General features: G+C 49.1%; 2 protein-coding genes across 5 annotated transcripts in view; both read left to right on the top strand.

Annotated features, from left to right (window-relative positions):
* LOC107264598 (protein FAM9A) overlaps positions 1-11,404 on the top strand; it is a 91,894-nt gene extending 80,490 nt beyond the window's left edge. Inside the window, exons 3-4 of the mRNA XM_025081845.1 lie at positions 10,938-11,207; positions 11,310-11,404. Coding sequence (XP_024937613.1) covers positions 10,938-11,207; positions 11,310-11,404 — 365 coding nt within the window. The remainder of the gene's footprint in view (positions 1-10,937; positions 11,208-11,309) is intronic.
* LOC107264690 (zinc finger homeobox protein 4) overlaps positions 11,404-15,118 on the top strand; it is a 64,155-nt gene continuing 60,440 nt past the window's right edge. For all 4 annotated transcript variants that reach the window (XM_025081838.1, XM_015733219.2, XM_025081839.1 and 1 more), the window contains exon 1: positions 11,404-14,545. In XM_025081838.1, the coding sequence (XP_024937606.1) occupies positions 11,404-14,545 (3,142 nt within the window). The remainder of the gene's footprint in view (positions 14,546-15,118) is intronic.

Here is a 15,118-nt window from a genome sequence, read left to right as displayed (position 1 = left end):
GTGGACATTCGACTGTATCCATACTTGTACAGCAGGCAGGACCCTATCCCCACCGTAGCCTCCTATAAACCATATAACCGTATTCCTATTGACGTTGCCTACCTGTTTATTTTTAATCCCGTTAACGCAAGCAATCTCGATGACACTCGTCGAATTCGCCCACGTGCTGCTCCCTCGCACGATAAATCTTACTCGGCCAAACTATAATCGGGAGGATCGATGCTTCCACGTAGGACACCAACGTCATATTTATACAGACCCTTTAGACTATTGATCTCCGTATAAACCATAAGCTGGCTGAGGTGTCGCTCGTGTAACGGAACGACGCGAGAGACTCAGTGCTTAGGTGTAATACAGTTAAGTATTATCCTCCTTAGTTATGGCTGCTGCCGGGACTCCATTGGTCTCGAAGGACCGTATTTGCTCCTTATTGAATTAACGGGTACCCACTAAAAATCATTTTTCCGGGAGCGGCCGATAATAAATGTAAAACATTTTTGGGAAAAGTAAAAATTGCCCTGCGACCTTTGCCGGGATCCTTGACGTCCTGCGAACCATCTTCTTTTTTCTTCCTTTGGACGTTTCACCTTAGCCGAAGACACCGCCGCTACGGTGCGTCGCGCATATATTTAACAGCAAGGACTCGGGGTCCTTTTACCGCGCGAAGATTTACGTGAGCGCGTGTCCTCGTTACGAGTCTCCTGGATTTACGTTCGTGCCCTTCAGAGAGGAACGAGATCCGTTAATTGAGTCCTTCCAGTCTCTCTCGTAGCTGATCCGGTCGACGCTAATTAATCTGATTAATTGTCGAACCCGGGAACGATAGTAGTGGGGCCCGTGTCGAGATACAAAGGGACACTTCCGGAAGTCTTTGGATCTTGTCGAGGATTACGATTATTTCGTTAGGTTCGAGAGGTCCTGGTCCACGTGCATGGATGCTGGAGGTTGCTGTGTAGCAGGCGGTGATGGTTATCTGTATGAATTCGCCATGGGTTCCCCCAATTAAAGGACAAGATTAATTGAACATGACTGCGGGAAGAAAATAGAGGAGAAATTTGCACGGGCGTCTTCGGCGAAATTTCCGAAAATCGTTTTGAAGTTTGTAGCACCGGTTGCCGGGTTGCTGGATGGTTGGTTAATTCCTGAATCGTGTGAAAAGTGGAGAAAATAAGAAACTAGCAAAGGGACGGGGGCCCCCTGGTTAACGGTTGTCAGGAGTTCCTTGGTACCTGCTGGAAATTATTAGGGTTGCGGACACGGACGACTGTTTTCTTGCCTGCTTTGTTAATTACTTTGGCCTCCAGTGCAATTAATTAGGATGCTAAAGCCTCTGTAGTTTATTACCACCAAGAGTTTAGCATCGTCGCTATAAAGGTATCGGTGCGTACCTGTTGTCTCTCTCTCTCTCTCTCTCTCTCTCTCTCTCTCTCTTTGTCTCTTGCTGGCTGGCCGATATTAACCCCGACAAGACTGGAAAATAGAGAAGAAAGAAAATTAAAAGAATATTCTCAGCGATTCTTAGCAGCAGCATTGGAAAGAAAAGTATTTCCAGTGAGATAAAATACGGATGAAATAAGAAATGGACAGTCAAAGAATATTGAAAAATCCGTTTACAGTGGTTCTTCGCTGTTGGTGCAAGCGAGGTTGACAATGGGAGGAAAGATAAAGGGAGAAAATCAACACAGGGATAGGCCGATTATTTACGGATTGGTACCAGTAATACCCCTCCCCCCCTCCTCCTCCCGAATATGCATATAAATGGTTGGGAATATTCCCGAGATAGATTTTCTCGAAAGATTCTTCGTCATAGGAGAGAAAGAAGGAAGAGAAAGAAAATGCCAGGAACGAGGAAAAGCTGGCCCCGTTGACGCAGGTGGCCACGGGATCCGGAGGTGGGCCTTATTCTTTTTTCGCTCTTCGCTACCTGCCTCCACGAAATTTCGAATTCCGAGACATTCGCACTGCGCGCGCAAGCACAATGGAGAGACGTGGGTCCTTTTGCCACACTGGGATAAGCCACGACGCTATCCCACAGGATTCCAAAGATCCGAAAGTGGCTTTCATGAAAATTCGTAAAAGTTCTCAGCGAGATACGGGAGCAAAGGCCACGTTAAGTTTTGGAGGATTCGACGCAATTGACACGTAGAGTGGGCTATAGCTATACCTATAGCTATTACTATAAGGCTATGGGCATGCTCATGGACAATATAAGAATGGGGCCCCTTTTTCCCTCCACCATTTTTTCCCCATGGAACGAAACGGGGAACGATGCGGAATGGCAATGCCAGGCACAACACGAACGTAGCCACCTGGCACTGCCGGTGACCTGCGCCTTTAGGGCCTCAGGGGCCCAAAGGTCGTCCTGACCAGAGAGACACCTGCTTCCAGGAAAGCTCCAAACTGGCCCTGCCTGCGAATCCTTAAACGTGAGAAAATGCCCATTCCGGTCATGGTCCACCGATGGAGCATCAATGTGAATAAGTACACATTGCGGCGTGTTCAGGCGTCCAGGCGTCCAGGCGTCGAGACGTCCACGAGATAGCTAGTATCTCGTGGGAGGACCCCTTCGTATTTAACGAACCTGTATCGCCCGATTCGTTTGTCTCGCGAATCGAATTGTGAAACGCCCACGCGTCAGATGCCATACACTGGATGGGAGATTCGTTCAAGATTCGAAAAGTATGGCGCGTGGGCCGCAGGACAGGTACTTGGGGCCTTACCGGATCTACAGGATATTCCATGCGTCCCATAAATGCAATTTTCCCATATACACTCTGCACCTTCGGTACGACATAATGGCGACTATTAATCGTCATTAAATAAATGTCCCGAAGAAAATCATAAACATTCCTCTGAGTTTGTAATTCAATGAAAAAAAAAAAATACGCGTGCGCGTCTGTTGAATATATTTGAAAAAACAGTGTACGTACATTTCTCAAGCGAATATCCACACTCTTCTCCCACCATTAAAGACAAAAGTCTCTTAAACTAATTGTAAGGATCATTTAATCCGCGTAATAAGACGGGAAAATGTTGGCGAACCTAATAAAAATTCTTTTTGACAGTGGCGTTTCCTTCGATGCCAGAGGATGTAATGCCGGCCCGTCATTCGATTAATCATTCAGAGTGTGAGTCACTCGATCGCTTTACCGACGGAGGAGAGGAACATTATTGATAGCCAAGAGAGGAGGAGCATCGCGAGCGACTCGCGAGGATCACCGATATACATACATATGTATATATATATGTATATCTTTCCTTATCCTTTTTTTCTTTTTCTTCTCCCTTTCTGCCCAATAATAACATGTCGCTTGGTATGATATTATCCCTGAGTACACAGAGGGACTCCAGGAACGATTCGACCACGGAACCGACCTGCGAACAGAAGGAACGAACTGACGAACCGATGCGCAGGAACATGGGTGAACGCGAGCATATTGGATCTACAGACAACTACGTATATGTATAAATGTATATATACCAGCAGAGATACGTGCGTGTCGGATAATAGTATATGAATAATTGAATATCCTGCTATCTGACTTGTATCTATGAGCCAAGGTACATTGCTCTATTAGAACGTGGCCTAACGGCTGTCCCGATACTTCGAGGACTATCGTCCTCATTTTGCAATATTATTTATTTTCTTATGTTTTACATTTTTCTCCCTCCCTCCCTCTCTACACACCTACGCTCGGAATCGGAATATTGCGCGATTCATGTACAGGCTGGGGTTGACACTGCCGATTACTCAAAGAACGACTGGCAATTAGTAATCATTCCCGTGGACAATGCGCCCGCATCCAGCCCGCAGAATCGTACCGATTAACGAATGGAGCAGCGATTTAATGGCAGCCTCTTCCGATTCCTTCGCTTTCAGCGCTGTGCATGCGATATCCGTATCGCTTACGTTTCTGTTTTCTAAGTTTATTTCATTGGCAGTCTTAGAATTGTCTTAGAGACATTCCCTGTGGGTGACTACAGGAGGGAGGGCGGGATGGCGTAATAAGGTTCGGTAGAAATTGTGGAAAAAGTGGAAATATAAGAAGAGGAAGAGTGACCTGGAATCGCCTCCATGTTTGCGGTTAGTCCCATCCGGTCGTGGCCGATTCTTTAAGGTTAGCCTTCCATATTGATAACCGTCTACCAGGAGGTATAGTATAGGTATAGCACGGGTGCCTAAGCATGGTACAGTGCGCGTTAATATATATTATACTGTATCGCTTTTCTCGAGAAATAATTTTATTATATCCAAGCATGAATATTCGCCCTTGGAATATTACTCGCCTGTGAAGGCTTTGATTAAACTGGTCGTTTAACGGGGAACAGGGAGTTCGCGTCGATTAATTGCCAACCCATTAAGTCACGCAGGATAATTAGACAGTGCACAGTCCATACCAACGTCAGAATAATTACGTACTCTCGCCACTGACGTATATCCCCAAATTTCTCAAGGCACTCTCATGGTTCGCTATTTTTATTTTTCATTTCTTTTTATTCCTTTTTTTTTTTAACCAATATTCTCACTCGATGACCGAGATAGATTAATGTATCTTAATACATATACGCTTTCGCGTAGAACAAAGATGGCCGCACAGTCAGGTAAACCATAAGGGACTAGGAATATTGGCTCGAGTTTATTTTTTCCCTAGATTAAGGCAGAGTCCTCATGCTTTCAGTGTGACACCCGCCGCTTGCTGGCTTCGGGTGGTGCGAGCTGCCGACGAAGCGGTATCGATCACATTAAGGGATGTTTTTATAATAATTCCCCGACGTCCCCTTCGGCTGGGAATGAGTCGGGCACAACCAGCCCTACACAGATATCCTCCTCCCCCTAGCCCGAGTCGCAGCCCATGGACACACGGGGTGGCTAGGGGTAGCTAGAGGTAGCTAGAGGTAGCCGCCATGTCTAATTATGTCGCATTGATTTTGTCATTAGCAACCCCTACGAACTACAGGCCGCAGCTACTACGGTGACGTCCACAAAGAATAACAGCTATTCGCGGCTCGCGACGTTTGTATCTCCTTTCCCTTGACGCTTCTTGAAAGTTTAAGGATTCCACGGAAAGTCCCTATGGAAGACCTCCGGCAGGATCTAGGGATTTCGAGGGACCGGGAATGAGGATCGCCCCTTATCCGATGATCGGAGATCCAATACACTTAGCGTTCCTAATCGAATCCGAACTATTCGCTACCAACGTCTCGTTAATTTGATATGATAAAAAGTGGCGCTCTTCTTGCCGACGTATCGCGTCCGTGAGAACGCCTGAGCACGTAGAGCTCTTCTGCGTGTTCGCGCGCATAGAGACGGAGCCATCTCGCAATAGAACTAGATGAGCTGATAATTATTAATTAAATGATTGGTCGGTGCCAGTAACGTTCGAGAGGATAGGAGAAACGCAGGCAGGGTCGCCCGAAATATCGCTTATGCTACTCTGAGGTTTGACATTATAATGGGCGATGGAGCTGGAAAGGGGAGCCGAATAACGAGCCGAACCCATTAACGAATACCAAGCCGCCTCGGATTGGGTTCGCGTCGTTGGCTGAGTTGGCTGAGTTGGCTGAGTTGGCTGATGTTGTAACCGATGCCAAATAGCGTCGACTGGACGACCGGTGGTAGACGCCACGTCTGAATCACCTTTGCTCTCGTTTCAAGCAGTACCAATCACATCCTCTACCCTCGCTGTCCCAATAAGAGAAAACAAAAAATGAAGACACGTGAAGAACGAGAGAAAATGACAGAGCCGGAGATTGCATGAAAATTCCGTAAAATACTTTTAGGTGGTGACTCCCCCCCCCGCGCGAGGGAGGAACCGAGAAAGATTCCGGGAATTCTAGTGAAAAAGTCAAAGAAGAAAGTGTGCAGTCTCGTGCGTGTTACAGGCGAGTTTCTCACGGTGCATTGGGAGGAAATTATAAGGGAATGGGTTAAGCTTGGGTTATCCTAAAGAGGTAGGGCGAGGTAGGAGGAGGCGGCAGGACGTTGGGCCCAGCGAAGGAGCGAAGGGGGGCGAAGGGGGCCCACTGTGAGGAGTGGAGCCCAAACCTTAAAGAGACGAGCAGGGGGGTAGAGTGCAGGAGGGCAAATCATACTTAATTGATATCACAAAGAGGCTCTCCTCGCGTTCTCCACATCACCCAACCCAACCTAAGCCAAGTTCATAATCGGGCCGGTCCTCCCTTCCACCCCTCCGCCCCTCCACCCTCCGCCGATTAAACGCCGCCTGAATCCATGTTGCACGTAAATTACGCTTCGTGCGCTGCCTTCACTTATTACCGCTGTCTTCGATCCTCGCTCGCCTCCTCCACCGCCACCCTCTATACACATTCCGACTCTTCACCTATTCTACTTACCCCCTTATTAATTGTACCAACCTAAACTTTACACGGCCGACTGGCATTCTGATTCCGTTTAATTATTTGAACCTGTGAAAATCGTTGACATGCGCGCCACGTTCCTCGGCATACTCGACTGTACACTGTCCTGAAGGCGTGTGTGGCCACGTAAACGCATATAAATGTTTGTGACACAGGTAGCAAGATAAAGCGCGCGGTACTTAGCGAAGGTAGGTAGTGCGTACTCGTGCGTTGATTTACAAAAGGTACAGCGTAGGTGTCTATAAGCATAAGCAAAGGTGTGGATAGGTGTCCGATCGGTTGCTGGATATTAAGTAGAAAGCCGTGGAAAGGCATAACAATAATAATGCTGAATGCCAGTAAAGTAGTGTAGACGTATAGAGGTACACGTGACGCGTGAAGCTACGTAACTACTACTACACCTTGCAGGCTGCCAACTCTAATGTATTCCCTGCTCTGATAGACGTTGGGGTAGGTAAGCTCTTTGGACACAGTGGCACTTTCTTATAAATACAAGAATCGATAGCCAGACCAGCCGACGACGCTTGCTAAGCTTTAAAGCTTCGTGTGGACGTGCCTTTACGCGTGGGACAAATAGGACAAGTGTATCGAGAGATCTGGAAAGTGTTGAAAATTTGAATTTTTGTCAAAAAAAAATTAATTCACACTAGATACGAAAGAGGCTGGTATACATATGAAATGTCCGTTGCCCTGGCTTTTGGTTGGAGAAAAGAAATTTTTCTTTTTCAAAATCGCATGCGAAACCCGAAGGAAACGAGCGTGCACGATATTCAATAAATAACGAGACGCCTACGAGATAATTGGAGATAATTGCGCGCATCTTGCGTATCGTGCCTGTGCTCCGGAGAAGATGCCCGTGACATGGTCCTTCCCCCGATATCCTATGCTGATGCATGGACAAAAGGTGTGTACACACAGCTACGAGGGCCTTTCGCGTGGCCGTCGCCGCGATGCACAACTACATCACTTTGGTTTCCGGTTCGTGGGCCCAACAAAGAGACTGAATTTCGTGTATCGGGAGCAAGGGGCTCTTGCTCTCTTTCTCTCCTTCTCTCTCTCTCTCTCTCTCTCTTTGACTCCCCAAAGTCCGCGCCATTCCGCAGCTTTTATTCTTCGTTCGAGGCTTTTCGACTTCGGTATTCAAAGTGGCCACCGATCCACCCGGAACATCTGCATCTTTCACCCCGCGTGCGTGTCGCGTTCCTTGGCACTTGGTATTTACGTACATGTGTACATGCCACACGTATTGTCCCGTTAGGAGCGAAGATGCGAAGATCTCGTTGGACCGACGGGGCCTTATGGCCGCACTCGTTATTAACGAGTCGGATCTCTCCCATTATCTTCGGTGGACCCGTTTCTTCTGTATCTTTTGATGGTGCGCGGTGACGCGTCTCACGCGAGCCTAAAGGAAATAACGGGAAATCGGAGTGCAGTCCGTATAAAGGAGGAATGAAAAGTCCTGGAAAAGTAGAGAGTGAGAGGGCGACAAAGGGAGGAGAAGAAGAAAGCGGAGACCACACTGCGTGAAAGGAAAGGAGAAAGAAAAGATACGGCCCAATTTCTCATATCCTCGTCGCCAGCTCGTGCTCTCGAATTATCGATTATTCATCCTTTCGGAAAAGGATCCTGTGGCTGATCGAACGACCAAGAGGATCACGCGATCCTGCGGCGCACACGCGCGTCTTCTCTTTCGTCCTTCGTTCGTATATATATGTGAGAACATGTGTAGAATACCTATGGACATAAGGTATAGCAGTATTCGGGCACCGATGGGCCCGCGGGCCTAAATTTTAGAGCCCGTGAGGCCCCCTTTTTCAAAAAGGGTGATTTTATAACGAGCGCTCGTTATCGAGTCTCTCTCTTCTCTAATATCACACGCACAGGTGCTTCTACGGCATTAACTTTTACAGTATCATACTGTATATGCACGTACATGTAGTACACTTCTATTCGTATATTTAGTATACTTCTGTACGTGATAAGATGCGTCACTCTACTCATTATGAATATTGTTTTTCAATGTTGCTATACAGTCTGTATGGATGGGATGGGTTATTTTGAAAATGCAAATACTAAACGCCGCTGGATACGACGACAATCCGTAATGACTCGTGAGTTATTTTCATATTTAGTGACAATTGAGATATTATCCTTGTAATTGCTGTCTTCTTATCACTCTTCTCGAGAAATGACCATTTTACGTAGTGGAATGTCCCTTTACATATGTACAGGACGTAATAGACGAGTGACTGTATCGTGATGATCTGCATTCTGGGACCTATCGATCTATCGATCTATCGATCTGTCCATCTATCACTGTGTCTGTTTAAGTGCCCGAACGGTGGGACTTCACACTTTATTGGAAATTACTAGAAATAGGAAAGTTGCGCACCGTCAGGCCAGGTGATCGCGTTACCCATGAATTGGCAGATGTTTCGACGACCCTCTGCGTTACGCAACGGGCCCTTATGGGGTTTGTGCCAATAGAAAAAATAGTCTCCAAGCATTCTTCGACGCTTTCACGCAGACGTATGGATCTAGAAAAAAAACATTCCTTTTTACACAAAGTGGAACTATTTTGAATAACAAAAAATTAACATAAATATTCGTAAAAAAGAAAAAATCACATAAATTCCATAACGTCGTGCGATATCTTTTAGGGAAATTTCAACATTGTATTAATCCAGGATTTCGTTCCCTGGTGTGTTATGTAAACTCGCCTAGACGTATTCGTTACGCATTCACAGAGTACTAAGGCGCTCGCGCGCGCAATAAACACGCACTAACCAGAACGTTTAGTGCTTCTCTCCCACGCGACTCTCGACATCCTCCATAAAATGTATCCTGCACCGGGAGAGGCAGTAGAGACGTCTTGGCGAAAACTTCTTTAATCTTAAACAGCATCGCTTTTATGCCGGGATGCTGTGCACAAGACTGGGGATCAACGAGAGAAAAAGAGAGCGAAGGGGAGTGAGGAGGGAACTGAATAAAATAAAGGATGATAAAATAAAATGAAAAAAAAAAAGAATTTCTATTAAAAAGTATACAGTCAGACGTCGACTAGTATCGAACTCATATTTCGCCGGTCGATAATCTATGGAAAAGGATCGTCCGTTGAGCACGCATTTGCGCTGGAAAGATACCACCGTGGATACGGTGACTGGATTATGGGAGTTTACAACGCAGAATTCCAACTACCGTGAAGGAAGGCGTAATTCCGTATAGAATTATGTACGATAATACACCTCGATCGGACCTTGCTCTTTGTAAAGACCTGTATACCACGTACCTACAAAGAGGGAATGATAATCCACGAGTACACACCAAGCAAACCATCAAGATACGGGGGTCCATGAAGTAAGAAAGTAAAAACGGGGTAAAAAAGGGTAAAACGAATAGATTTCCATAAGAGGTGGAGAATCACCCCGGGGCCATCACGAGGCATCTTTTCTTCTGGAAATCCATAGAACCTTCATGGTTGCCTGGTATATGTGGTACATGTAGTACATGTGGTACATGTGGTACATAATACATAATATATAATACAGAGTTAGATTCCCTCTATAGATTTCATGATTTCGTGATCTCAGATTCGTAGGTTCTCATTAAGATGAATTTTTCGCGTAATCCTGGAATTTGTATTTTCCTCGAGAATCTCGGCTGTAGCTGTCGACAGACACGCGCATAATGGCGCTTCGCGAGGAGTGGCTACGCAATGGCAGAGCCAATACCAAAAGGATTAGTAAGAGCAGCAAGGCGAAAGAGGAGAGATGAGAGAGACTACACAAGGAAAGCATTCACGCACGGCGTGACTCGCTTAGAGAGCCAGTGATGAGAGAGGGAGCCGATACCCAATCGATAGATAAGTTTGGCTGATCGGCCGCAAACACAGCTGGGCGCGTAGCGTTCAGGTAACGCAGGACAGACGGTGCCTTGTTGCGACTGTGGACGAGGCTTTGTGTAGCCGTGGGGCTCCGTTTCTATCCTTCGTCTCTTTTAGTTTCCTCTATCGGCCTCAAAGTTTCTCCTATGCTTGCATTCTCTTTTTCTCTTCTCCTTGTGCTGCCTCTCCTCTCCTTTCTCCCCTCCCACTTCCCGAGACCTCATTCTCTCTCTCTCTCTCTTTCTCCGTACGTTCGCTGGCTGTGTATGCGCAGCTTGCCGCTTTTCTGCGTATTTCACTATCTTCCGGCTGAAGTTCTCACAAACGTAGCCCGAACTGCGGCCGTGTTTGCTCGGATTAACCGACTAGACGGATTATAAAAACGCGTTCAGAGTTCAGACTCTCCCTTCATTTCTTTTTTTTCCCCCACCTCTTTTCTACTCTCCCACGCGATCATACTGTGTCCACATTCTACGATTTCCTCTCATTTCGTGAATAGAACGATAGTGCGCCATGCATTGATATGGCTTATGGGCTGTTTGATCGCTCTCTCCCCACCTCCCGTACGATACCTGCTTCCCTTAGAACAGATAACTATAGAAATAATGTCTGATACGAAAGCGAGTTGTTCGTCGGAGCTGGAATAGTGAACATTTTTCCTTTCTTCTTGTTGCAGGTACGACCTGGGGTTGCGTCGGGGTAGCTAGTAAACGGTTTACCTGGGGTGAGGAAGTGGATAAGAGTATCCGTGAGGAGAAGAAGAGTCGGAAGGTCGGAAGCAGCGGGTCTCTGGCTCGCTCCCTCAGGAGAATAAGAAGAAGAAGAAGAGGAGGTGCGGCGGTGAGAGTGAGGAGAGGAGTAAGAACAGAGGAAGAGGAGGAGGAGGAGGAGGAGGAGGAGGAAGAACAAGAGGAGGAGAAAGGAATAGGAGGAGGAGGAGGAGGAGGTGGCGGTGGAGGTGGAGGAGGTGGTGGTGGTGGTGGTGGCGGAGGAGGAGGAGGAGGAGGTGGTGGTGGTGGTGGATTAAAAAGAATCACAAGAAAATTAGAGCCGCGTAAAATTGGTCGTGTAAATCCGGAGAAGGAAGGAGGCGCTGGCGCCGTGGGTGATGTGAGGCTGGCGCGCGCCTCACGTTTGGGGTGATGCCCTCCAGTGAGCCCCATCCTCCCCAATACCACCTTCAACATCACAGTATACCACAGACTCACCTTCAGCAACATCAGGCTAGCAACGCGATCGGTCAGCATCAGCTCTATCAGCAGCTGGTGGTGGCCCATCATCAGCAGCAGCAACACGGCGGACCCTTTCAAAATTCCGCGTACGCGCTACAAAAGCAGGAGATGAGTCCGGAGGAAGAGGGTGGCCGCGGGGGCGGGTCCCCTCCGGCTGCTCTTCATCAACCCCATCATCCTCGCACCGCGAGTCCACCCTCTGGTACAGAACCATGTACCAGGGATGCGATACCCACCCCGACGCCGATAGCCGACACGACGACAGCGACGACAGCTACCACCACCGGGATGACTACGCAGCAGGCCCCCCAACAACAACAACAACAGTCCCAGCAACCACAGAGCCAGCAACAGTGCCAACAGGGACCTAGTCCCAGTCCCAGTCCCACCGGTGGCGACGTCGAGAAGTTCGACGGCAAGATCGTCTACAACCCGGACGGCTCGGCGTACATAATCGAAGGCGAGAGTGAACTCAGCGAGGATGATTCGCTTCCCGACGGTTGCATCGTGGACGGTCGGGGCGTGTCGGTTCCTCATTCCCTGGTCTTTCCGCAGATAGCGAGTGCCTATTACGTCTCGCGACTCTATGCGCATCAGGCCTATCAGCAGCAGCAACAACAGCAACAGCAACGATCGGCTGCGCAACTGCAGCACAATCCTGACCTACCGGTGATGCACAGTTACAGGGTGATAAGTTATAGAAGCGCGGAGGGTAGCAAGCAACCGCCCCCGATCTCGGCGGCTCCGCCACCCCCCGCAGCCTCGGTGCCCGTCAAACCCATCCTCATGTGCTTCATATGCAAGCTCAGTTTCGGCTACGCCAAGAGTTTCGTTGCTCATGCTCAGGGCGAGCATCAACTCACCCTGATGGAGGATGAGAGACAGGTCCTCTCGCACTCGACTGCCTCCGCCATTATACAGGCTGTCGGGAGGGGTAAACAGCCCCTAGTAAGTTTTCTCGAGCCTGTAACGAGCTCGACTTGCTCCCAATCCTCCCCGGTGCTCTCGCAGAACCAGCAACAGCAACGAGTCGAGGTGAACGATCACGAGACGCCCACCACCACGAGCACACCGGCAAGCACTCCCGGCATTCCGAGTAGTCCTCAGCAACCACATCAGCAACAGCAGAGGCCCTCTCCTGGCACGCCAACGACCCCGACGTCGCACGCGAATCATCCTCTCGCCTATAATCATCAGCAACAGGCCCAGCAGCAATGGACTGGTGGTCAAGTGAGTGCGGCAGCCTGGGCCAAGGCTCCCGACGCCTCGGCCCTGCATTACACCTCACCGCCCCCAGCAACGACCAAGGGCTCGCCCTCCTCGTACGCAGCCCTTACTCAGCAGCCACCCAACTTCCTAACGGGAACGACGATAGGCGTCTGTCCCGAGCACATGCAGGGTCGGCCCAGCGGCGTAGAGTGTCCAAAGTGCGAGCTGATCCTGGCGAGCAGTCGGTTGGCTGGGCCAGGTGGTCCCCTCGCTGGTATCCACAGTAGGAACTCCTGCAAGACCCTCAAGTGTCCAAAGTGCAATTGGCATTACAAGTACCAAGAGACCCTAGAGATTCACATGAAGGAGAAGCATCCCGAGAGCGAGACGTCCTGTATCTACTGTATCGCCGGTCAACCTCATCCGAGGTTAGCCCGCGGCGAGACTTACACGTGCGGCTATAAGCCATATCGCTGCGAAGTCTGTAACTACTCGACGACCACCAAAGGCAACCTGAGCATCCACATGCAGAGCGACAAGCATCTGAACAACATGCAGGAGCTGCAACAAGGTGGCGGCGCCACGGCCGGCAGTAATCCGAGCTCATCGCAGGACGCGCCGATGCCCACGAGGAGTCCGCATCATCAGCAAAATCACAGTCCGCATCTTGCCAGTCAGACTGCCGGACAGGGAAAGCCGAAGCCGACCTTTCGCTGCGACGTTTGCAATTACGAGACGAACGTCGCTCGTAATTTACGGATACACATGACCAGCGAGAAACACACGCACAATATGTTGGTTCTACAGCAGAACGTTAAGCACATGCAGACCCTGTCGGCGCTGCAGTCGCATCATCAGCAGGCTCAGCAGCATCATCATCAGCAGCAACAACATCAGCAACAACTCGAGCAACTCCTCCATCTGGGCGGTTTGGATAAGCCTCAGCACGCCGAAGCCGCCCTCGCGGACATGGCCTACAACCAGGCTCTTCTTATCCAAATGATGACGGGCGGACAACTTCCGCCGCAATTACCACCAGAACTGATGGGCAGCATGGCCAGCATGGGAGCCATGGGAAATCTCGCGGGCGACGTGGGGCTCTCACCTGACAGTATGGAGCCACCTCCGGAGCCAGCCGATCCTGATCCGACTCACCTCTATCACTGTTGCGTCTGTAATAGCTTCGCGACGGACTCCCTCGAGGCTCTGGGTCACCACCTGGCCGCAGATCGCACCAGGACGCGAGAGGGCGAGATACTCGCCCTCGTCGCCGGGCACTTCGTCTGCAAGCTCTGCTCCTACAAGACTAATCTCAAGGCGAACTTTCAACTTCACTGCAAGACCGACAAGCATCTGCAGCGACTTCAGCACGTGAACCACGTGAAGGAGGGTGGACCCCGGAACGAGTGGAAGCTAAAGTACCTTGCGTCGCCGACCAGTGCAGCGCAATTGCGCTGTCACGCCTGCGACTACTACACGAACAGCGCACATAAATTAGCGCTTCACGCCGCATCTCCAAGACACGAGGCTGCCGCTCTTCTTCTACGGCATCTTCTCGAAGCTAGTGCAAATACCGGAAGTCCTGGCAAGCTCTACCACTGCGCTCTGTGCGGATTCAGCGCCAGGCATCGTTTGCCGTTGCTGCAGCACGTGCGCTCGCTCAGGCACCTTCAGATGGAGCAGCTGCACCAGTTTCATCGGCGCAGCGGCATTCAGGGTAACGAGACGCCGCATACGGATATCGGCGATGTGTTCCAGGTCATTCCGGATCCGGATGTTCCTCAGAACCAGCAATCGAGTCCTACTACACCTACGACGCCAAATGCCGCAAATACCGGCAATGGTAAGTTATAGATAATATATATATATATATACATATACATATACATATATATATCTCCTACGGAAGTGCCAAGCGCAAAGATCCCACCTACTATCGCAGATAACGAATATCAGTTGTCCCTCTGTCACGAATTAATCAGCTGCTTAGTTGCCCGATTAATTAACGAGTACAAATCGACCTCGAACACCTTTTCGTGGCCTCTGATATCAATTGGCTCAATTCTATTAGCTGCATATACGTTCTCTCGTTCTCTATCCTCTCATCGATTATTTCAGTAATTAGCCTCAGAATTACCGTAATTTTCGTAACATATGGTAGCGTGGCGTGTGCCCGGCACAATGGCCGGTTTCTACTGACGTGATCGTATATGCTTATAAATATGCATATACAAAAGAATATATAGTAGATCCTTGGTGGGATCGCGTTCTGTCCAGAAAACGAAGGAGAATGAAAGTGCAGCACGCGCTGCATCGCGAGTCACAGAGTCAGACTGCAACTGACGTCCATGGGCGTCCATGGGCGTCCCGGTTGGTCATGGGTTGCATCTTATATCCCTATAAATATATATATATG

This window comes from Cephus cinctus, unplaced genomic scaffold, assembly GCF_000341935.2.
Source record: "Cephus cinctus unplaced genomic scaffold, Ccin1 Ccin1_scaffold0189, whole genome shotgun sequence".
Classification (NCBI taxonomy): Eukaryota; Metazoa; Arthropoda; class Insecta; order Hymenoptera; family Cephidae; genus Cephus; species Cephus cinctus.
This window is presented reverse-complemented; position numbering and strand designations above follow the sequence as displayed.